This window comes from Andrena cerasifolii, chromosome 1 (genome assembly GCF_050908995.1).
Source record: "Andrena cerasifolii isolate SP2316 chromosome 1, iyAndCera1_principal, whole genome shotgun sequence".
NCBI classification, from domain to species: domain Eukaryota; kingdom Metazoa; phylum Arthropoda; class Insecta; order Hymenoptera; family Andrenidae; genus Andrena; species Andrena cerasifolii.
In genome coordinates, this window is record NC_135118.1 from 31,288,536 (window position 1) to 31,313,250 (window position 24,715).

Consider the following 24,715-nt stretch of genomic DNA (forward strand, 5'->3'; position numbering starts at 1 on the left):
GTTCGCCCGTTTTGGAGTGGAGCAGTTCGCACTTGTCCCTGTCAGTTGCTGGTACTGAAACAAACAGGCAGTTCGCTGCTGAACCGTCACGGGACTGGCACGTGTGCGTGGCCCTTAAGGGGGCAAGAACAGCGAGAATAGTCACCTTGACGGGTGTAGGGGTGACCATGAAATGGATCCTCCTCCGGCAGATTGACATGCAGCAGCATGCTCCCATAAAAGCTGGCGCCGCGCCGCCACCTCTCCGCGCAACGTTACCGCGTAATCAACCTTTATGATACTGCGGCCACGATTGACACCGGTCTTGTAATCGAATTTACGGCTTCCGGCCTTGCGTAAGTGCTCCCCAGCGGTGATGCGTTGTCGAGCACGGGGGTTGGGAGCTTAAAGGGGCGACAGAGACACAACCTGCCTGTCGCTTTAACGTTTTAGCGTTTTAGCATTTTAATGGGCGACGCTTTATAGCAATTAAAACGACGCTCTTGCTCCTGACGTCACTGCACCCCATCGATTAAAGTAATATATGGTACTTAAGTTCACGGAATATAGTTCATACTTTTTTCTCTCTGTTTTGTTGTTTGTTGGTTTTTATTGTTTTCCTGTGTTTTAAGCAGGATGGCGTTTCATGATTATTTTTGCTTATATTGCTCAACGAACTATAGTCACATTTTTTTTATCCCTCTTCTCTGCTTCGGGTCCCAGCAGCAGCAGCGCACCGGGAGAAAGGTGGTCTCCCATCTTTCCCCAGTACACCGCCCCGTGATGCTTAACTTCCGTGATCTAACGAGAACCGGTGTTTTCCATCACGGCTACGGCCGCTGGTTCCTCTCTGTTTTATTGGAATATATTTTTTTAACGTTACTGCGCTAATTAGGGAACGCCGCGAACACGGACTCATCAATTGCAACGCAACTTTTGTGGGTTTCTAGAGTGATTCAAAACAAGAACAACGGTGTGTTTCGCTTGGGCCCTATCGCCCTTTAAGGAGGTGGAAACTAACCTCAAAGTCAAATTGGCACTTCCACTTTTTCGCGTGTAACTCGCAAGGTACAACAGACAGAACAAAATGTTTCAAACAAAAGTTTAACGGTGCAATAAGCGCTACAAACTTGTGTTAATAAAATTTTGAAAAGAATTAAAAAAATATATATAACTGACGGAAAAAACTGTTTTCAAAATTTTGTTAACGCAAGTTTATAGCGCTTATTGCACCATTCAACTTTTGTTTGAAGCATTTTTTCCTGTCTGTTGTAGGTTGGGAGTTATACGCGAAAAGGTGGAAGTACATATTTGATTTTGAGGTTAGTTTTCACCCCCTTAAAGGGCGATAGGGCCCAAATGAAACACACCGTTGTTCTTATTTTGAGAGTCACTCTCTATAAACCCACAAAGTTGCGTTCCAATAGTATGTTAACAAATTGTTTAATAACAATTAATTGTTATTAATTGTTTATATTAATGTTACGACAAAATATGATCAATTTGATTGTATGAAATGGATTTCAGTCACTTTGTTAAAAAATTGTTTAAACAAATTATTAATAAACAATTATACTAACATTTGTTTATGTCAATAATCTTTATTTTCGTCTCCGATAAATATTTAATGGTTAGAATAATCACGTATTTGCAGTATTTGTCGCGGAAATGATAAAATTAGTAAATAATGTTTTTTTATTGTTAACAATAATTTTTTAACAACTATTCATTAGAATATCATTCTATAGAGTGTGATGCACATTTATAAATTCATAAAATATATTGTTATAGCTGCAGGTTTTGAATAAACAACGTGTTTCGTTCGTAGGATTCGTATTTTTCCAGTTTTTGTCAACTTTGAGCGGCCATATTGGATCCGCCATCTTCTTTCTTAAAAAACCTGCAACGGATTCGTAATTAGCGATACCTAAACACCCACCCCAGTATACCAACGGTCGTTGATTTTCCTTTCGATTTGGCGTGGGCATTGAAATTTTGACGCCGACTGTGTCATTTTCAACCACTGTGCGTCGCGCGTCCGACGTAACCGTAATTCCTAAATGACAGTTATGGCGCAATGGGAGTAGGGGAACTGAAAACTATCCACAGGGCAGGGCAGGTAGATTGACATTTTAAGGATCGAGGAGAAGAGAGGAGAGTTTTCTGCGTTTCGTCTTAGGATCGTCACAGCTAAACGCACCAAGTAGGATTGTAGCCGACAGAATACTTGCCTTAGAGTCCTAGACACATGGGAGGCCGAAAGGAATAACCTTAGAACTTGTATATATACGAACGAGGCTAGGCCCTGCCACTTGCGAGAAAGAGTTGGCAAGATTAGACCTCTGGTGGCGCTGATGGGCACTAACAGTCCCGACATCATAGTAGGGCTGAGACGTTACAAGTCATTACAAGAATAAAATTCTACTGATAAGTTCCATCTCCCTGTTATTTTTAGAATACTATATTATATTATTCACCAACGTGCCATTATTCGTTTCAAGCTTTAAATTCCTGCTTACACGTTTATAGGTGTACCGAGCAGTAGTCTCCATTGCGCAAGTTTAAAGAGAAGGCAGCTCCAGAGTGCAGGTGGTCTTTGGGGGTAGCGATGCACTAGTTTGGGGGTTAAGACGGTGATCTAGTGCAGGGGTCATCAACATGTGGCTCTTTGGGTATCTAAGTATGGCACATTAGATACTTGAAGCAACTAGAGACAATTGCAAAGCTTCCGCTATCTAATATGAATCAATACGTTGTGCTACATCCGCGCTGCCCGCCAAAGTGTATGCACATATTTCTGTGCTATAAAATTTCTACGGCTAATCTAAAAGTGAAGAATGTATATTTTAAGCTGTAGCGTGCGTAGCAACGAATTTTCGAGCGGAGTAGAAGGCGACCAGGTAAGGTCATAAAGTTCAAGTGAAGGTTTCGTGACTGTTGGATTTGCCTGGCGACGAAACCTCCCTTGTTCTCAGGGCCTGGGTTTTTTCCAAAAGTTGTGCACGTGGTACGCGTTGCCTGCGATTCTGAAAGGAACGCGACCGTTGGGCATTCGGCTAGAAGGACTCGAGTAGAGCGGTTGTTTTTCGTCCGCTCGATATCTTCTTTAAAGTAGTTTTTTTTTTTTGGTCTTAAAATAAACCATATTATTTGTTGAGTTTATTAAGTAGTGTACATTATTACCACCCTCGCGTCCCTCACCTCAAAGCCTTTTTGCCCCATCTTAAATCCCGAGTTGCCCACCCCTGATCTAGTGGACGTTTTCAGAGCTTCGTACGCTTAATCCAAGTAACTTCCGCGTGACTTCTCGTGCTTCTACCGGGCCAGCTTCCTCGCTCCACTCTGATAAAAGGCAGAAGGTCTGGGAACGAGGGGCTCCTCGATCAGAGCTCGCGAGACCCCGCGAAATGGAGAATTAATAGATCCTCCTAGCCGTGAGCAGGCGGTAATGAAAGCTCGCTGCGGAGCGAAACTGTTCCCGGATCCAATTTCGATCTTCATCAGCACCGACATCCGAAGCCATTACGGCGATTCAGGGGATTCGCCGGAAAAAAGGAGACATCCGTCCATTCGCTGGCTCGATAATCTCTTTCGACGACCCATCTGCCTTCAATCAGCGCGGATTCGATGGAATACGGGAGATCGCGGGTGCATCCTGCTAGTTAAGGGGGTATACCCGACCCGTTTGAACCCTCGGAAAATGTATACATTTTGTGGATTTTTTTACAAGTCAACGGTTTGATGCAGATTTCCCGTTTTTTAACTATGTTTACATAGTATTATGAACTACTTATAAAAAAAGTTTCAGTTAAAAAACTATTGTTTTTCGGAAGTTACGGATACATGTCCGAAAGTCTCTCGATTTTAGACGGCTAAATGGTGGCCCTAAAAACTCGCGCTACGTTCAACCAATTTACTTCAAATTTTGCATGCAGAATCATAATAAGATTCCACATCGTCCAACGAAGGCGATTTTGAAAATTTTGAAAAATAAAGAAATGGTGAGAGATCAAAGGGTAAAGTTAAATTTTTCGAAGAGAAAAATCCACCTTTTTCCTTTATAAATAATAAACGGGGAATCGAAATAAAAAAAGCCTTCGTTGGACGATGCGGAATCTTATTATGATTCTGCATGCAAAATTTGAAGTAAATTGGTTGAACGTAGCGCGAGTTTTTAGGGCCACCGTTTAGCCGTCTAAAATCGAGAGACTTTCGGACATGTATCCGTAACTTCCGAAAAACAATAGTTTTTTAACTGAAACTTTTTTTATAAGTAGTTCATAATACTATGTAAACATAGTTAAAAAACGGGAAATCTGCATCAAACCGTTGACAAACGGGTATACCCCCTTAACAGGAAAACGCTCCCAACTGTACCCCAAACTCTTCCTACTTCATCTAAAGTCCATGTTATGAGTTCAATCATTACTTCGAGGTCCCTTAGAAGACCCTCTGCAATTTCTTAGCCAGCTGAATTTAAGATTAGGTACCTTTCGATCTCATGATCAGTAGCAATCGTGGGCGCTTGCTGGCTTGAGAAAAATCAGTTATACGTCAGTTGCATTTCGTTTCTTCCAATCGTGTTAACCATTGCTGAACGCTCATCGATTACACGCGAGAGGCAGCGAATGATCGGGGAATCCTGTTAACGAAAAATGCTCCGCGAGGGCTAAGAGTGACGTTAATCGCGTTAGGAGACGTCAGCGGCGACTCGGCCGCCGATAATTTGCAGAATAAGCGGGCGAATCGAGTCGCTTCTGTCGGACGTTAACGCGTGCAAACGCGGCACCGCTTATGAATACCGATTTCCGCCGATGGAAGCTGTGCCAGAAGCTTCGCGGGCAGCGATGTCCGCGCCGAGTGTCAACACGCGAACAGAGGTGACGATGGGTCGTGGTGGTCCATAATTTCTTTCATTCGGGCACTTTGCACGGGCTGTGTAAAATCGAGTTCCGACAACGGGGTCGTGCACTCTGTTCATTTAATTATTTATTTATTTATTTGTCGGAAATGGGGGAAAAGATGAAACCTCCGAGGGCAATTGGGGGTCTACGTTGGCCCTTCTCCTCGAAAAGCGTCTGATTTTTATTTGATTTTTAACAAGAATTGAAAGTGTTATTACAATGTACTTTCAAGAAAATTACTTTTAATAAAATTATGAACTATGACACTATTCAAAACGAAAACTAATGAATTCTCGGGATGGGAAAATTGAACTGTCTTTGCTGACGAACTCTTTCGGAATGACATCCTTTTTTCCTTTTTTAAATTTCACATTCAAATTGTCAACCTTTTCCGGTTGCTAAACTACCGCTTCCGTTTCCCTACCGAGACTACATTCAAGCGCCCACCAACAGTCTGACGCTTGCGTTTTCGATTGGCGCCAAAATAATTTCGCAATTCAATCATTCATGACTTCATGTCGTCATTAGTAATAGCGTTAGTAATATATTGTAAAGTTCGACTATCTATTTGCTCAACCCTGTGTAAACATTGTAGCGAAATAAACAATACATCTTAATTAAATTTATTCATTTTTTTTTTTATTCTCCGACATATTTATTAATTTAACGGGACGTACCCTTTTAGATACAAAGAAGCATATAACTAAGAGACAGTCAGCTATAGTTAGTCTGTATACCGGACAAAAAACATATATACACAGATTCAGAAAAAGAGAAAGCAAAAATAATAGTAATCGCAACGGTGAAGATAACAATAACACTATGGTATTCTACGTTTATACACCACTTCTGTGATTCTTTCGCATTTATTCTTGGGAATAAGACGACTGCCGATCGCGGACGAGAGTAAAACGATTAGGGATATAAAACACAGTAAAAAGGTGCAACAGAATTTTTGCAATTGAAAGTTTCAAGAGAAAATTCATTTTCATTGCAGATTTCAAATAATCCGATTGCACAGTTTCATGGAGCATCGAAAACCATTAAATTTCGAGTGGAACAATATTTGTATGTCTACTATAGTTTGCCAGATATACGTACAGGAAAATGGGAAAGCACAGATTATTGTTTAAGGGGTGTTTTTACCCTGAAAAAGTAAAAAGTAGAAATTTTTTCCTGCAAAAATTACGCGAAAAAATCAGGATTTAAAAATTAAATAGCTGCCATGTTGTTTTAACTTAATATTTCGGAAAATTCTCTCCGTCAACCTGAGGATACATTAATATACTAACGAAATCTTTTTTGTTTTTTGTTTTTAGATAATCTGGTTCCGAATGGCAGTGCTCACCGCGAAAGCAAATTTTTAAAAATGCTTCTTGGATGTCGCTTGTTATTTTATTATAAACGTAAATATTTTTCCACGAAAAAATTACCAAATGTTCTTTAAATGTTGCTCTTTTAAACGCAAAAAGTTCTGTAAAAATATTCGCTTCCGCTTCTTCAAAAAAAATTCACAAATACTCGCCTCTTTCCGACCGCCTGACTAGGCATAACTCCGTAACTGCTGAAGGTGCTCTTAAATTCTTATTTAAAAATTTAGAAAAGTTTCTTGTGGCTATTAAAGAAGAAATATAGAAAAGAGGAGATAAGACTATTGTACCCCGTATAAAATTTTTGCATGATCCAGAATTTCTTCCGAAAGGGTCAAAAAACGCTTTTTTTTTCATTTAACAACCAAGACAGATATTTCTAAAAACGTCAAAATATAGCAGTAACAGATTTTGATACAAAAAAATAGATTCGCTGACGCTACATTAGACGCACTGTGCTATTTAAAAATAAATTTTAAAACCAAAAAGAAATGTTTCGCTTTGTACAAATTTTGTATGAAATAAATAAATTTACCAATTATATTTAATATCTATTTTTTCATTTACACAAGTTTTGTATAAATTAGACAGGAATATTAATTTAGTTAAAGTTTTCTTGCGTTTTCGATAAATATTATCAACGTTATTCCAAAAATATAATTTGTGCAATATTTTTTCAATTTCTCGAGAATTCTCAAGAAATATGATCTCATTTCTGATTTCTCGAGAAACAAAAAATATCGAGAAATCAGGAACACTACTTACGAGTAGTTCTTATTGCTCTTGTTGAACAGCAGGGGCAACAGAAATGTTAATCAGTAATCATCCATGAAATTTACAAAGTTAGAGCTTAATCAGGTGCAACTGTACCGGCAGAATTTTTAGATTCACTTTCCTCGAGAATAAAGCTTTGCATTAAAGAAATTCGTTGCACACCTTTGACTTATTTTCGTGTAGAGAATCACCTGCATTTCGATTTTACCACCCTTAAAGGAACACCTCAGTAATTTGAGATATTTAAATAATTTGAAATAAATACTGTCAACAAATAAGGATTACTTTAATAATTCTAAATATTTAAATAATTTGAAGTAAATATTTTCAAACAAGGGTTACTTGAATAATTTAAACCGAATCCGTGCTGACTACTTCAATAATTGCAGGTAAACTTAATTTAGAAAGGGAAGGCGAAAACAGACTGTTTTCCTCGAGAAGTGACGCGCTTCATCATCTACGCTCGCGCCAGATCGGAATCGCGTTGGGAATGCAATCAACGCGCATCTGGATTCAATCTCGCCAACTTATGCAACTGGCTCGACAAATATCGCTGTTGGTCGCCTCGGGTGGACAGCAGTGATAATCGAGAATACAGCTACGTAAACAAATAGCGAAATAAATTGCATCAGGGGACGAGCGAGCAGAAAGTATACGCGGCTCCTCGAAGCCCGGCACTGCTTGCGGCGCGAGGAATACCGATTGCGGCTCGCCACGGTATTCCGAAAACTGTATCACCGAGATATAGTCTAAAATTCCATCGAACGGTCTGACGTAAGCATTCCTGGAGGTCCAATATTGTTTGCAACGCGAGGAATGCAGAATGGACTCGGTCGCTGTCCATATATCGACCAACGCTTCTCTTAATGAAAGTATCTTCAATAAAAATGAACCACGAGGCGCGCGCTACTTTAATAACTCGAGTGACTCTGCTCACTTCTGTCGCGACACGCAGGCTCTGCTTTGAAAAGAACGGGGGTAGTTTCATTAAAATCTTGCTGATCCGTGCGAACTGTTTTGTATTGTCGTGTTTGTCTTCGCTAAAGGGTATAACCCGTTTTATTATCATTTTATTTTATTCATCGTTATAGGGCAATCCCTTCGCCGTTACACGGGGCGTATCACACCCCAAAAGAAATATTCGAGGTCAAATGTCGCGCCTTTGCGACTTCCAAAGTGTTTTCTTTTTCGCGAAAAAAATATCGCTTTTTTCCACAACCGTGGAAAATCTTATGCGCTACAATTTTCATCATGGCAAAATGTACGTTTTTAGGAAAATACTATTAGAGCATTGAGAATATATAATTGTAAGTCAAAAGTTAAAAGATTCGAAAATACGAAAATGGTAAAAATGGTAGAAAATAACGCTGGGGTGCGGTGAACTCAGTGTGACTAATTTGTGATTATAAGGTGTGACCAAGAGGGGATAATAATGATACAGGTTTCTAAGATTTGCAGCCTTCAATTTACAAAGTCCCATGTCAAACTGTGATGGTAAGTATTCTCCAATACCCATGATTATCAATATGGTGACTCTGAGTGAACGAAGAAAAGTGTTTTATTCAAAAGAGAGTTTATGTTATACTGGGCCACGGCGTGTTAAAAATAATAATAATAATGATAATAATACTAATGAAAATAATAATAATAATAATAATAATAATAAAAAGCTGAAACTCGTCCAAAACTTCATAATAACGATAATAATAAAATGCTGGAACTCGTCCAAAAATTGATAATAATAATAATAATAATAAAAAGCTGAAACTCGTCCAAAAATTGATAATAATGATATTAATAAAAAGTTGAAACCCGTCCAAAACTTGATAATAATAAAATAATAAAATAATAATAATAATAATAATAATAATAATAATAATAATAAGCTGAAACTCGTCCAACATTTTATAATTATAATAATACTAAAAAGCTGAAACTCGTCAAAAACTTCATAACAATAATAATAATATATAATAATAATAAAAGTGTGGTGCAGTTGTAAGACGAGAAATTTGTGCGAAAACTTGAACAATTTGGTGCTAAGTATTTCGAACGCTTATTGTTAGGAACATTTGCCCCATAACTGTCGTAAATTTCTAAACAAATCGGTTAAAATCTTGCACACAGCTTCGTGCACGCAAAGGTACTGGGAATTATCATGGCACCGCGTGAAGGTTAGCTCCTGCATGGATTCGAAAAGCGGGACAAGCTCGTGCCGGCTGATTGGCCTGATTGTTGACGGTCGTGGGTCAATAACCATTTAACGTGGGACGCCGAGTAGTGCATTTCGATGCGATTCGTCGCACGACACCTAAGAACTCTGCCTCTCGGCACGTTACCATCGATCAGAAACGAAAGTCCCGCGGAACACGCGGCAATCTGTCTCGTACGTGTTGCACCCAAGCAATTTCTATATTTCTGCGTTAATTCGGATGTTAATTTCTCTTTCTCGAGCGTGCGACGACGTTTCGAGTTTAGACTTGACACTTCTTCGATCTTGTGGAATGGATTTCGTTCAAATAATTCAAAACTTTGTTGTAATAAAGAAGCAGCTCTATATGTATATAGCAGATTGAATGTTAAAAAAAAAATGGTGAAAGAAGGGGATTTTTAGAAAATAATTTTTCTTTAATCTTTAGAAAATAATTTTTCTATAATCTTTAGAAAATAATTTTTCTATAATCTTTAGAAAATAATTTTTCTATACTCTTTAGAAAATAATTTTTCTATAATCTTTAGAAAATAATTTTTCTATAATCTTTAGAAAATAATTTTTCTATAATCTTTAGAAAATAATTTTTCTATACATTTTAGAAAATAATTTTTCTAAAATTTTTAGAAAATAATTTTTCTATACTCTTTAGAAAATAATTTTTCTATAATCTTTAGAAAATAATTTTTCTATACATTTTAGAAAATAATTTTTCTAAAATTTTTAGAAAATAATTTTTCTATACTCTTTAGAAAACTTCATGATTTTTTATGTTTCCATGTACTTCTACATAGTTTTATAACATAAAAATTCAATTTTGTTTAATGTAATTATTTACCCGAAATTAGTGTCCTTTTATACATTCTCTTTTCTGCAAAAAGAGGCAGCTCCAAATTTCAAAAATTCATCCCGCCATAGAGAAAAGATATTGTTAGTTTGGTAATAGTGCTAAACGCTGTGTTAATATGTAGATTCTAAGTGGGTAAAATATTTTTAGCATACAGCTAAGGATATTTTGTTAACACTGTTTTTATTAGTTCTCCATAAGTTGACACATTTAGAGCTGCCCTCTTCTTGCAGCAAAGCCTTCAATTGGTCTCGAAGATTCGACTAATTGTAAGCTCTAACACTGAAGCGTCGTTCCAGACCTAATTTTATCACCTCCAGTCATTTTCCCACGGCAATTTAATTCATTCGCGGCTCTGCTCCTATTTTCAGCGCACCGTGCGAGTTATTTGTAGACGTAACTGGAAAAAAGCAGATGCTCATTCGCGAAAGCACGACGAGCACCCTGACGGTTGCATCGGAGCAACGAATCCCAACAATCTCCCACTTGTGGACTCTGCACTGCGAGTTTAACGGACGTGGAAGAAAATTCACTGGGAGAACGTTTCAGCCGCTATGTGTCTGTGCAATCACGTGCGAAACGTTAATTAATTCCGTTCGCGCGGTGACCACAGAGCGGCGAGAAGCGGAGCTAGCCGTCGGTAACGCGGAACCACGAAGGCAATTCCGGCGACGATCGCCCCACTTCTGCATTCCGAGCCCCCGAGCCGTGCGATGACTCGAGCAGTTCCACCATGGACCGGAAGGAATTCCACGAGCGCACTCGAAAGTGCGGGAAACTTCGGCGACAGTGACGGAACAGTATTGTTATTACAGTAACGCCTCCCGTATCCGAAATTTCTGTTTTGCGAACATTCGGTTATCCGAAAATTCGGTTATCTGAAAATTCGGTCATCCGAGAATTCGGTTATCCGAAAATTCGGTCATCCGAGAATTTGGTTATCCGAAAATTCGGTTATCTGAAAATTCGGTCATCCGAGAATTCGGTTATCCGAAAATTCGGTTATTCGAAAATTCGGTTAGCCGAAATTTCGGTTACCCGTAGGGATATATTTTAGGAAACCTTAATATAAGTTTCAGGCAGTATTTAATTTCTGCTACTTTTCCTTTCTGTAATGTGAGAACACCCCTTAAAGAGGAATGTTTACTTTCCTATTTTCCTGGAGGTATATCTTGAAAACTATAATAGGTATACAAGAATTCTTACAATGGAAATTTAATAGTTTTTTATCTTATACTTTAAAGCAGAAAGTGTATCGTATGTTTGTGTGTTTGTCTGTCGCCTAGAAACTTTGGAACGGTAAACTCTGTGGTCACGAAATGTACCTCAGCTCATTATGCCTGGCTAATCCAGATGAATGTGATTATTTTCACAAAAAAGACTATAAAAAACAGATTTTTCTTTTGTAAAATCAGTATCTAAATTCCGGGCGAAGCCGAGTAGTAAAGCTAGTGCTCTATAAATCTATATATTGAAATTTGTTTAATATTAGAAGCTAAAATAAAGAAACTTTACCCAGTGCAAATAATTAAGCAACAATAAGTATAAATAAGAGAAGAGTGTATCTCTTTTCAAAAAGCTAGTCAAAATGCTCACATTACGAAAATGCAGGTATACGCCGCCAGCTTGTAAACAAATAAACTGAAAAGCTCCGGGAACATTGGAAAAACTACGGTCGCCTACATTTTTCAAAGTAGCTATGTCGTAAGTCTCGCGAAGTAATTTCGTAACGCGAGTAGTCGCGCAACTTCGCGCGTTTTTACGATGGAAACGGAGCGCGGAGAGACATCCGATTTTAATCTCGTCTTCTCGCAATATTCAGGCATGTAATCAGTTTTAACGTCGTCGTAAAAATTCGCGAAGCACAACAGCTCCGAGCATTAATTTCCCGGGTTTGACTGTACGGTTAGTATTCATGAATTGCGAGTAAATAGTGGAACGGCGGCCAGCGCGTGATTCGGCTATTACGTAAATGAAATTGTTGAACGATCGGTAGACATTCTCGCGGAACGTGTCCCGTGCCTCGTGTTTTACTTCGTAATTAGATCAGGTCTTATTAGCCGAGCGCATTTCGATTCATTGATGTCAACGATCAATGCGATGGTAATCGGTCAATTTAAATTTCAATAAACACTTGGCGTCTTGTAATTCGTAGATAGTCTACGACGACAGGGAGCTAGAAGGAAAACGCAAGTCATGCCTCAGAGTTTTTCTTAATTAAAAACATGGAAATCAATGAGGCAGCTTATTTGAGCGGAGAAATAACGGGGTAATAAACTCGTTCCAGTGGTCTTCTGAAATCTAATTTATCGTTTGGGCAACGAAGAATAGAAAGAGAGATGATTTTAAGTCAAGAATGTCCGCAGAATTACGAAAATAAATTAAGAAAATGAAGAAAATAAATTAATTACAGTAGAAAATAAATAAATTAAGAAAAGTAAGAAAATACATAAATTAATAAAATTAAGAAAATAAATAAATTAAGAAAATTAAGAAAATAAATAAATTAAGAAAATTAAGAAAATAAATAAATTAAGAAAATTAAGAAAATAAATAAATTAAGAAAATTAAGAAAATAAATAAATTAAGAAAATTAAGAAAATAAATAAATTAAGAAAATTAAGAAAATAAATAAATTAAGAAAATTAAGAAAATAAATAAATTAAGAAAATTAAGAAAATAAATAAATTAAGAAAATTAAGAAAATAAATAAATTAAGAAAATTAAGAAAATAAATAAATTAAGAAAATTAAGAAAATAAATAAATTAAGAAAATTAAGAAAATAAATAAATTAAGAAAATTAAGAAAATAAATAAATTAAGAAAATTAAGAAAATAAATAAATTAAGAAAAATAAGAAAATAAGTAAATCAAAGCAGAAAATAAATAAATTTTTCAGTGGAGTAACGGAATCAAATAAACTTGTTAAGTGGAAGTTAAAGGAGCAAATAACGAAAAAGAGATCGACGAATCTCGTCAAATGCTAACGAGAAATTCACGACCGAATCAACGAGAGAGAGATCGTTTAACCAATTCTAGATAGTGTCACACGTTTCTGTAAATATAGCCGAAAGGTATTACCAACTCATTCATAAGCACTTTATCCAACAGGCTGTATACCAAACTCATAACCCTCAACATCCAATCAAGCGAAAAAATATACTTCTGAATTAGATTTCTTTAATAAATCACTAGCGTCCTTTCAAACTGCTGTGCATAAAACTGCTCTCACCGATTAACTGAGAGCTGTTACATCGACGAAATTTTGTATATAAATAATGCCTGATACAATGATCCTAACTGTACAATTTATATACCAAGGGCTAGTCCCGTTAAAATAAACAAATAAATAATAATAATATCAGAAATCAATAAAATTGGAAGGCGAAGAACACAGTGAAAGCGCTATTTTCTCTACTTCCATTCTAATTTATTACCCATTAAGATACCCTGTATCTTATCGCGTTCATTAGCTTCATTATACGTTCAATGAAAGGGCGATTAGCGACGCGTAAATTAAAAATCCAATAACCCACTTTGGGTGTGCAAGCAATGAAACTCGAGGAGAGATGGATTCACTTACCGATACCCTTTTGCCAAATCCAAGGAAGGACAGCTTCCTCTTGGTATTCTCCATCGTTCACCGGTCGTGGTAGCCGGTGGAGCAGCTATCAGCTTAGGGTGTCTTTTTCCTGGGTGCTCGGCCGATCCTGAGTCGGGACGGCGATGTCCACATGTAGAGGAGTCGCTGAGATGGCAGCTCCGTTCTGCTAGCTATAAGACAAGTTTTTTTTTTCAATTATGATAATGTAGGTAATTACAGGTACACCGAACGATAGTGAGGTTTCTGGGAGGAGTTAAGAGCAGGTGGCGGGGAACAGTCTGCGAAGAGTCTGTGGGGTGGGGGGCTTTGGTTGCTAGCTACAGTGTTGTCTCGTGCCGTCCTCGCTGAGGGCTCGGTTTAGTTGTATATAACGTGGACTTTTCGCTATCCCCACCACTTCTGTCTCACTCTTGTCCGGCGAAGGCGAGAGCGAGATGGAACGAGAGCGAGCGAGATGGAACGAGAGCGAGCGAGATGGAACGAGAGCGAACGAGAAGCACTGAAAGCGAGCGAGGACGGTACGAGACAGACGACGCGTTGGTGTTTTGTCTCGCTCCGTCTTTCGGACGCCTGACACTCTGTCCTTCGCGTGCGCGATGGTCGCGAGCCCTTACCGTGAGCCGGGCCTGCGTCAAGATTTTGCGAAGCGGTTTTCGTGCTCACGGTAAGCGCTTGCGACCATCGCGCACGCTCACCGCGCACGCAGTCTTCCATCTCGCTCCCCCCTTCGGCCAGAAAGAAGCGAGAAACGAACACTCGGAATTAGGGCCCTGTTCACGATATGGGCTCCACGCCGGCCCCGACCAGCGAGCCGTTAACGAGGAAGTACTGTAGCTTTGTTGACGACATACCAGTATCAAACTCATACCGGTTTAAAGTCCCCGGATGGTATGCAGTGATCGATGGTCGACCAGGATTTACAAAAGAAGTATTCGAAGTTTTAAAATGTCAAATTCTTAAACAACAAAGTCAACTATTTTGCAATTTAATGATAAAAGCACGCACCGCGTATCACTTCAAACCATACTGCTTGCACAAATTTCGCATTACGGTCGATTATTCCTCTATACTTTTCTCGCTCGAAGGATGTATTTCTCTATCGCACCATGTTTGCGACAGTTTTAAGCTTTCAATGAGACCTCAATGTATATATGCTCTAAGCGTCCGCCGTGCACGCTAAGCGTTCCATCTCGCTCTCCCCTTCGGCCAGAAAGAAGCGAGAAACGATCGCACGAAATTAGCGCTCTGTTCACGATATGGGCTCGGAATAAGGTCGAGAATCGCGAAAATTCCCGAAATCAGCGATTCTCGACCTTATTCTGCGATCTTTAAACGTTTGTAGCTCGGAGCAACGTTAACCGATTTTGATGAAATTTTAGGCACGTATACAACTTACTGCAAGCTACAAACGTTTTTTTTTAATTTTCATTACAAGCTCACAAAAAAAAGTTTAAAAATCGACCTTTACTATTCTTTTCGCTATTCCAACCAAATACATTTTTTTTTTCAAAACGACGAAACGCGTCAGTTAGGAAACTAATCCTTCTAGCTTCTAAAAAAAACTCAAGTTGTTTGGACCCATTCTAAAAAAGTTATGCGATTTTAAAAAGTGTCCGAATATTAATGCGAGCCACTGTATATTTTTTCCTTTTTTAATTTACATTCTTACATTTCCTTTAAGTATCAAATTATAACATAGCGTCTTTTGTGATTGCACTACAAGTATTAAAATGTGTAAAATTTTGGTACTCTCCCTTCTTTAATACATGTTAATCGAATGCCAATGTTCCCCCAATTTACGGTGCTTCTTTTGCGTAGTGTACAGTGGTGTTCGAAAGAAGGTTTAAAATTAATATTTTTATGTTTTCTCTGCCCTTGAAAAATCTACACGTCTATTCTAGAATCTAGTGTTTTGAATTTAGAGTCTGGAACATGTCCCCGAATAAAAGGACATTAGCTTGGGCCCTTCAGGCTTTCCTTCGACCATCAATCTGACAATGAGTACGAGATCGAAGAAAGAGGGCAATTGGATTTGCTCGTCGAGCACTCCTTCTTGCTGAACTGTATCGATATTATCAACACTCCTTTTACTACAATATTGAATGGAAGCTAAACTTAGTTGAGAGATTAAACGTGAGAAGTTATTCACCGCACGAATGAAGCAAAGGGAAGAAGCAGGTGCTGCGCGTATAGGGCTGATAAGTTGAATCGATAACGGGTCATCGATCGATTCTCCTTCATCGCTGCCAGCTGAGAATACCAACATGTGCAGAAATATTCCCGAGAAAAGAGAAAACAAACAGCGAATCGATGCGTCTGCGGGGATAAACACAGACTTGTAAATTTAGTGCGAATTCGACCTTGGAAATATCGAACCATAAAACAATTTTAGAAGATCCTAGACCTTGGAGATGCCACTCAACTCAGTTATTCAAAATGGAACTAAAGAGTACATATTATCCTTACCACCTTCAAGGTAATAATATAATTAAGGGACCCGCCTAATCTGGGAGCTTAAAAATATAGTTTTTTTCGGAATTTATTTATAACAAAATTACATTGTTTATCAACTTAAAACTTTGTTCATTCGTTGTACCATGTTTGTAGAACATCACCTATTTTTTTTAAGTAAAAATAACGATTTTATTAAAAGTTATAAATGAATAACAGAAATGGCTTCCTAAAATTGACTGCCATGGCATCAGTTTTCCAAGCCGCCTGAAGTAAAAAATTCAAAGAGATTCTTCATCTGTATGAGTGTGGTTATAGCCGGTACTAGAATAAATGAAAAACATGCACAAATAAGAAAATGCCGGTGTCTCAAAGAAAAGTCTAGTTTTGCTCTGGAAAGTAGAACAGTGGTTCCCAATCTGTGGGTCTTGAAATGTTTTCTTGGAGGTCGCCACGGTTTTTGTTTTGTTTTTAATATTATTAAGTAAAAATTAAATTCTGAAATATCTATTTTTAAAGCGTTTCCTTTACCTTACCTTATACGGAGGGGTGGCAAGTTATTTGAATATTATAAAAGGGGACCGCGACTCATGAAAGATTGGGAAACACTGAATTAGAGCTATACATTTTTGAATATTCTTCATTTATTACCGGCTGTAACCACACCCATACAAATTAAAAATCTCTTTCAATTTTTTATTTCAGGCTACCTGGACAACTGATTATTATCCAATTTATGATTTTTAATAAAATCGTTATATTTAAAAAAAAAAAATAGGTACTATTCTCCAAACATACCCCAAACAATGAACAAAGTTTCAACTTGATAAACAAAGTAATCTTTGAGAAATAAATTCCGAAAGAAACCGCATAATTTTAAGGGGTTATACCTAGTCAGGCGACCGAAAAGAGGCGAATATTTGTGATTTTTTTTTGAAGAAGTGGAAGCGTATAATTTTACAGAACTTTTTGCGTTTAAAAGAGCAACATTTAAGGAACATTTGGTAATTTTTTCGTAGAAAAATATTTACGTTTATAATAAAATAACAAGCGACATCCAAGAAGCATTTTTAAAAATTTGGTTTTGCGGTGAGCACTGCCATTCGGAACGAGATCATCCAAAATCAAAAAACAAAAAAGATTTCGTTAGTATATTAATGCATCCTCAGGTTGACGGAGAGAATTTTCCGAAATATTAAGTTAAAACAAAATGGCAGCTATTTAATTTTTAAATCCTGATTTTCTCACGTGATTTTTGCAGGAAAAAATCAGGATTTCAACTTTAAATAGCCGCCATGTTGTTTTAACTTAATATTTCGGAAAATTCTCTCCGTCAACCTGAGGATACATTAATATACTAACAAAATCTTTTTTGTTTTTTGATTTTAGATAATCTGGTTCCGAATGGCAATGCTCACCGCAAAACCAAATTTTTAAAAAAGCTTCTTGGATGTCGCTTGTTATTTTATTATAAACGTAAATATTTTTCCACGAAAAAATTACCAAATGTTCCTTAAATGTTGCTCTTTTAAACGCAAAAAGTTTTGTAAAATTATACGCTTCCGCTTCTCCAAAAAAAATTCACAAATATTCGCCTCTTTTCGGCCGCCTGACTAGGCATAACCCCTTAAGCCGCTGCACTAAAGAGCACCCAAAGCGCCTGCCTGTTCCCTCAAACCCAATCATTCCACAGCACACCCCAAAAATTGCCAAAGATTAATCCAAAACGCGAACCTGACAAGCAACTCACTGAAAGAACCAAGAAACAAAAATTCAGAGGCAAGGAGCTCTAAATGGTTCGAAGAGAAGCTCAAGGTTGAAAGGACACTTGCCATAGTGGAAGAGCAGTTATCTGTCGGGATCATGGGGTACGGGAGAATTCGTGTTAGAGGCGCCCAGTGGCAGCAGATACAGACCTTTAAGTGAAACGGTGCGGCCTAGAGTCACGGGGACGACGACGGTATCGCGGGCGATCTCGAGAACACTTGTTCGCGAACTAAGGACCGCGGGGATCTCCGGAACGACCGAGCCAGTATCGAGAAGGAGAGGCGACACGACGACACTGACCGACCGACTGACGTGCTTTGCTTCGAGGCAACCAGCAACGCGACAAGTCCGTCCAGAGGGACGATCGCTCCAGTGGCAGATGACGAATGGCACTCTGTCCCGTTGTCACGCTCGCTGTATAAATGGCGAGATAAACAACCATGATCCGGGCCAACGTTACTTGAACTTTCCAATCTTCCTAACCATCGAAACGCTGCTCGATGAAACGAGCCTCCGAGCACGGAAGACTTTAAAACTGGGTGGCACAGACGGTAGGTGTCGACAGCTGGTACCTTCCCTCTGATGTGTAAACTATATTCTTCTGCGCGACGACTAAATTTTCAAATGTAAGCTAGCTGTCTTCCGCTGGGAACACCGCAGATCGTGTTTCATAGGGTTCCTTGAACGCGATGCTCTTGCAAGCTTGCGCTTCTCGGGACAATGTTAAGCGGTGGTGCGCTGAGAGATTACATGGTTCTTATCAGGGACGGGGGAATGTTTTATTTAAATAAAATTCCGAGGAACGAAGGATAGTTGGGGACATTATTCGTCACGCGTTAACCCGAGGTAAGTTTTATCGACACGTGATCGACAATGACTCTTATAACTTTTATTCGTTATTCGATATTTTATTTTAATACAAATTTTCTCCATCTTTGGTGGACTGGGGGAGAATCTTGGTGGATGGAAAAATAAATGCCCCCCAAAAGGCATTTACGAGCTTCGTAAAAATCATGTAAGAACTTAAGGGGGTAGGTTACCCTGAGGCGCTCGAAACAGCACTAAACTAGACGAATTTTTTTTACTGATACTATGAGGTAGAAAATTATTTATTTTATTACTCTCAAATTCGAATTCTCTGGTATTCGAAAATTCGGATCTGAAATTCTCGAATTCTCTGGTATTCGAAAATTCAAATCTGAAATTCGAATTCTCTGGTATTCGTAAATTCGACTCTGAAATTCGAATTTCCTGGTATTCGTAAATTCGACTCTGAAATTCGAATTCTCTGGTATTGGAAAATTCAAATCTCAAATTCGATTTCTCTGGTATCCGAATATTCAGCCCTACTCAGAACTAGATGGGACTTCACTACCGCCCTCTTTCGTTCAAAACCGCAAGTTCTCGAACTCTGACGCAATTTTTCAGAGTGGTTCGATCTGATTTCGAAGTTAAAAATAACATCAATCGATTCGTCTCGACGCCGACGAGATCTTTCCAATTTTGTACAGAAAAAAACGCTACATGCTTGTAGGTCAGTAATCGCATCGCAGGCGTAGGATTGTCCCTTCGTCGCGCTTCGGTGTGACATGACGTCAGACAGGCGATGATTACGCGAACTGAAATTTCACCTGCCTAGAGCCGTGCTCCGAAGATAGAAGCATTTCTTGCCGGAGCTGCGCACGCTTTATTGCGCGCGGCTTGATTTACGGCGCGCCCCAGTGATTTACGGCGCTCCTTAATGAACCGCTGATTCTATTATTCCTCTCCGCGGTATTCTAATCCGCGCTGTCTATTATTCGGAAACAGATAAATCTCCAGGGGCAATAAAGGCACCGGGGAACGGGCGACAGCTTTGCCGCTCCGTCGACGAAGCAGGCAACGCTCCTGCAGCAACTTTTTGCTGCAACGTTCCTCTCAGAAGGAACGGCCGAATATTTTTCGTGCTTTCGTGGTAGTAGCAACCTTCCAGGGAAAGGACTGCGAGGATTGCATCGAGGGCCCCGCGAGATCAAGTTTCTCGATTGTCGTCCGCGCTGGCGGAGCTCGTGATTTTGGGGGTACGCTTTGGAAAATGAATTGCCCAGGGATTTAGTCTCGAAGCCTACCTGCGGTATTAGCGAAACCCTCGGACAATGGTCTATGGTCGATACAGAAATTCAATGGTTCTGAGAAAGGTGGTTGCTGGGATTTCAGTTTTTAGTCTGCCGAGGACTAAGTGTTGGAAGATTTATGAATACCTTTAGAATTCCTCTCTCAACTTGGTTGCACGCTGCATTATTATACAGGGTATTTCTCCTAAATCACTTGAAACAGTTCAGCTATATTTAAAATTAAAAAAAAACAATTTCTATAAAAGTTGCATACTTTTATGAGACACCATGGTCAACTCTGTTTTGTTTTTTTTTAAATTTGAAAGGAATTCAATGACCCACGTGTAACAGTAAGTCCTTCAGGAATAATAAAAGCCCTTCAAAAAAATTAAAAAAAAAAAACAAAGTTTCATCTCATTTATTATACGCTGGTCTCCGCAAAATTATGCAAATTTTGTAAAAAAGATTTTTATGAAATTTTGAATATAGAAGAAATATTTCAGGTCATAGAGTTGTTATGATTGTTGTTATTATTATTATTATTATTATTATTATTATTATTATTATTACTACTATTATTATTATTATTATTATTATTATTACTACTATTACTATTATTATTATTACTATTATTATTATTATTATTACTACTACTACTACTACTACTATTATTATTATTATTATTATTTAAAGTTATGTGAAACACTCTATCTAGGCTTCATTATTTATTCTTCCTCACATTTAATACCGATTTACCTTTGCTGGCACCTCGGCTAACGAAGATGTTTCCAAGTCATGCTTCACCGTACAGAAACGAGTGGAGAATTACTCATAAGAGTCAACAATGTGACAAGCCTCTGCTTGACACAGCAAACAATCGCGATTTTTGCTCAGCAGCACGCCGCGACTGTTCCACTACGAGCGCACACATGAAATCCTCTCGCCATCGCAAGGCAAACACGGAATTGCGGGGCGATACCCAGATGATACACTCTCATCTTACTCATCGACTGATTAAATCAAACACATGTATCACCCGGTAAGAATAATTTCCAAGAACAGATACGATACCTGCTACCACAGCGCGATTACATTCGTGGAACCAAGCACCATGACCCTTCGGTTCCCAAACACCACTGGTGGTGGTCGATTAGCCTCTTTCTGGTCCAGCGAGCGCGAGATGCTGATCGACTGCTGAGTGTACACAAAGTGGGTCGAAATAGGCGTCAGAAATTCGCGACGAAATCAAGAAAAAGGGAAAATAAACAGGGGCTTCTAAGTAACAGACCTATTCCTCGGATACAGATACTTTAGCAGCTGTAATTCCCCAACCTAAACAATTAAGGGGTTGCGCCACCCTAAGGCGCTCAAAACAGCACCGAATTAGACGAACTTTTCTTTACGATACTACAAGCTTGAAAATCATTTCTACATTTCTTATCTTCAGAAATATTAAAAGACAGCGAAGCTCCTCCACGCGAGCGGGGCGTGAAACTATGACGCTCAGATTTGTCTGAAATTACAAAGACCATAATCTTACTGTTCATTGATAAATATCTACGATGTGGCATACCGATTTGATAAAAAAAATACTGTACAAATCAGATCAAGGTGAGAACTAATATTCACTTCTCGCCTAACACGGCGAAGGAAAAAGAATTTATTATAAACAAATGGGTTATCGTAGCTTTGTAATTTCAGACGAATCTGGGCGTGATAATTTGATACACCGCTCGCGGGGAGGAGCTTCGCGGGACAATACGTAACTCGGGCATTTTTTAATATTAAGCTACCCGCACATCTGAGAAACAACTTGTTCGATTAGCCCCATTTACCTCGATCTTTTTCTCAATTCCGAGACCCAGCCTCTCCTTCCCCGACACCCATTTACACTCACCCTGTGCAGCGTTCATGCCGCGTGGCGCGTCCAGCGAGGAAAGACGATATTCCAAGGGACGCGGCACGAGTTGGTGTCTCACGTCGAGAGCTCGTCTGAAAGACACCCTCGTGGGAGGCGTGTATCGTTGGATTTCGACGGAAAGACTTGATGGACGAGCGCGGTCTGAGACTTGCTCTCGAGCATTCGGAAGGCGTCCCGATGAAAAGACCTCGTCTGCACACGACAGACTCTCCGTTTCTGGCTGCTGAGGGAAACAATAACGGGGGCCCTTTGTCAACGCGCCATATGCCAGCGGTCTGTTACGTCAAAATTGCCGCTCTTTCTTCTCCGATCTTTTGTCACGCTGTATCAACACCGTTAGAGACTGTGCCGTTGAATTAACGCTTCTTTTTATAACGCGCCTTACGCACGGGCGCTCCTGTTACGCTTTTTGCACCGCGAGCTGCCCCTCGAGCTGCTCAAGGCAGCCCCAACGCGCTCGATTTTCTACTCCTTTGGTTTTTGGATCTTTAACGGGGGTCACTCAGGTGAAAATGAACTACCAGTTGTTTTACAGATAAAAATTTTAAAATACGCACTCCCATATTATTTATTACGCTGAAATGAATTATGTAAGAGTTAAGGGGTTATGCCTAGTCAGGCGGTCGAAAAGAGGCGAATATTTGTGAATTTTTTTTGAAGAAGCGGAAGCGTATATTTTTACAGAACTTTTTGCGTTTAAAAGAGCAACATTTAAAGAACATTTGGTAATTTTTTCGTAGAAAAATATTTACGTTTATAATAAAATAACAAGCGACATCCAAGAAGCATTTTTAAAAATTTGCTTTCGCGGTGAGCACTGCCATTCGGAACCAGATTATCTAAAATCAAGAAACAAAAAAGATTTCGTTAGTATATTAATGTATCCTCAAGGTGGCGGAGAGAATTTTCCGAAATATTAATTTAAAACAAAATGGCAGCTATTTAATTTTTAAATCCTGATTTTCTCACGTGATTTTTGCAGGAAAAAATCAGGATTTCAACTTTAAGTAGCCGCCATTTTGTTTTAACTTAATATTTCGGAAAATTCTCTCCGTCAATCTGAGGATACATTAATATACTAACGAAATCTTTTTTGTTTTTTGATTTTAGATAATCTGGTTCCGAATGGCAATGCTCACCGCAAAACAAAATTTTTAAAAATGCTTCTTGGATGTCGCTTGTTATTTTATTATAAATGTAAATATTTTTGTATGAAAAAATTACCAAATGTTCTTTAAATGTTGCTCTTTTAAACGCAAAAAGTTCTGTAGAAATAAACGCTTCCGCTTCTTCAAAAAAAAAACATAAATATTCGCTGATTTCGGGAATTTTCGCGATTCTCGACCTTATTCTGCGATCTTTAAACGTTTGTAGCTCGGAGCAACGTTAACCAATTTTGATGAAATTTTAGGCACGTATACAACTTACTGCAATCTACAAACGGTATTTTTTAAATTTTCATTACAAGCTCATAAAAAAAGTTTAAAAATCGACCTTTACTATTTTTTTCGCTATTCCGACCAAATACATTTTTTTTTTCAAAACGACCAAGTACGTCATTTAGGAAACTAATCCTTCTAGCTTCTCAAAAAAACTCAAGTCGTTTGGACCAATTCTAAAAAAGTTATGCGATTTTAAATGGTGTCCGCCGAATATTAATGCGAGTCACTGTAGAAGCGTTTGAGAATGAAACTATTTACCTTAGACTGTTCACCGTCCGTTTCGCGAGGCGACTGGGGTACACAGCCGTGAGTCGGTACATAGTGACTGGGTTTAACCTTGTTTACGCGGTGTGCCGAATTCTGTTTGCCTAGCAAACCTGTTTTGATGCTACCTGCGTGTAGCTACGGCGAAAGGTGGGCGCCGCCCGTAAACGCTGTCATTTTAAGCTGCAATTTGCTGGCGAAACTCGATATGCACGCGACGTGATCCGACTCGATAATGCGCCGAGGACCTCGCGGTGGGTCGCGTGGGAAACCCTCGGCGAACAAACTTTCCGGCAACCTGCTGCAGTCCTGTATAACAGAACTTCTCAATAGACACCATTGCCTAAACGTTCCTGCGTTTCGTACGTAGAATTTTCGTGAACCTAAGATTTTATATTTCTAAGATAATATATGTGATTTTTGGATTCATTATTAAATGAGCTAATTTTGATTTAAGTGTAAGAGTTTAACTTTTAAACAAGTTTAACTTTTTACAAAAACTGCGTGACAGTTACGCGATATTTCTAGAGGAAATCGTTGTTCGGAGGAGAAACTTGGCGATGCTAAGTTTTGAAGAACTTCGTTTCTAAGGTAGTTACGTAAGAGTTGCGGAGCTTGGCTCCCCGAAAGTCAATTTGGTTTCGGTACAGCTGACGCGATGCCCGTCCTCGCGTGACAGTAAAAACGTTCAGCCCAGCATTCTCCATTGTCACTGGCGAGAGAATGATTAATGTTTGTCGTACTTGCGGAGACCGAAGTGTCAAACGTGGCATCAACGATTTTGTGCTCGCTTCTTCAAGACGTAATTAGTCGAGAGTTGCTTAGGAGTGCTACGTTCCAGGAATCCAGAGACGGAGATTGCTTCGCAGGAAAAGGAGATATAGAATATGTAGCTAACAATTGCGGAATTACAATTGCGGTATTACCTAAGAGGTTCCAGTACTCGACGTGACTTCGAGTTTCATTAAAATCCGTTTAGAAGGCACGAAAGAAAATTATTGATGAGAGAAAATTAGTGGAAATTTGTGAAAGCTATTTATGTATTATTACAGTGGGGGAGAAAAGTATTGGGACACTCTTTAAAACA

General features: G+C 38.9%; 1 protein-coding gene across 7 annotated transcripts in view; it reads right to left on the minus strand.

Annotated features, from left to right (window-relative positions):
• The window catches only part of Ae2 (anion exchange protein Ae2), a 102,529-nt gene that overhangs the window by 46,520 nt on the left and 31,294 nt on the right, over positions 1 to 24,715 (minus strand). For 2 of the 7 annotated variants that reach the window (XM_076825129.1, XM_076825156.1), the window contains exon 2: positions 13,670 to 13,860. In XM_076825129.1, coding sequence (XP_076681244.1) covers positions 13,670 to 13,723 — 54 coding nt within the window. In that variant the 5' untranslated portion in view covers positions 13,724 to 13,860. Of the gene's footprint in view, positions 1 to 145; positions 185 to 13,669; positions 13,861 to 18,057; positions 18,361 to 21,072; positions 21,196 to 21,898; positions 22,145 to 23,622; positions 23,760 to 24,715 lie in introns of those variants that run through there. The other 5 variants (XM_076825150.1, XM_076825143.1, XM_076825165.1 and 2 more) reach the window with 5 other exon arrangements.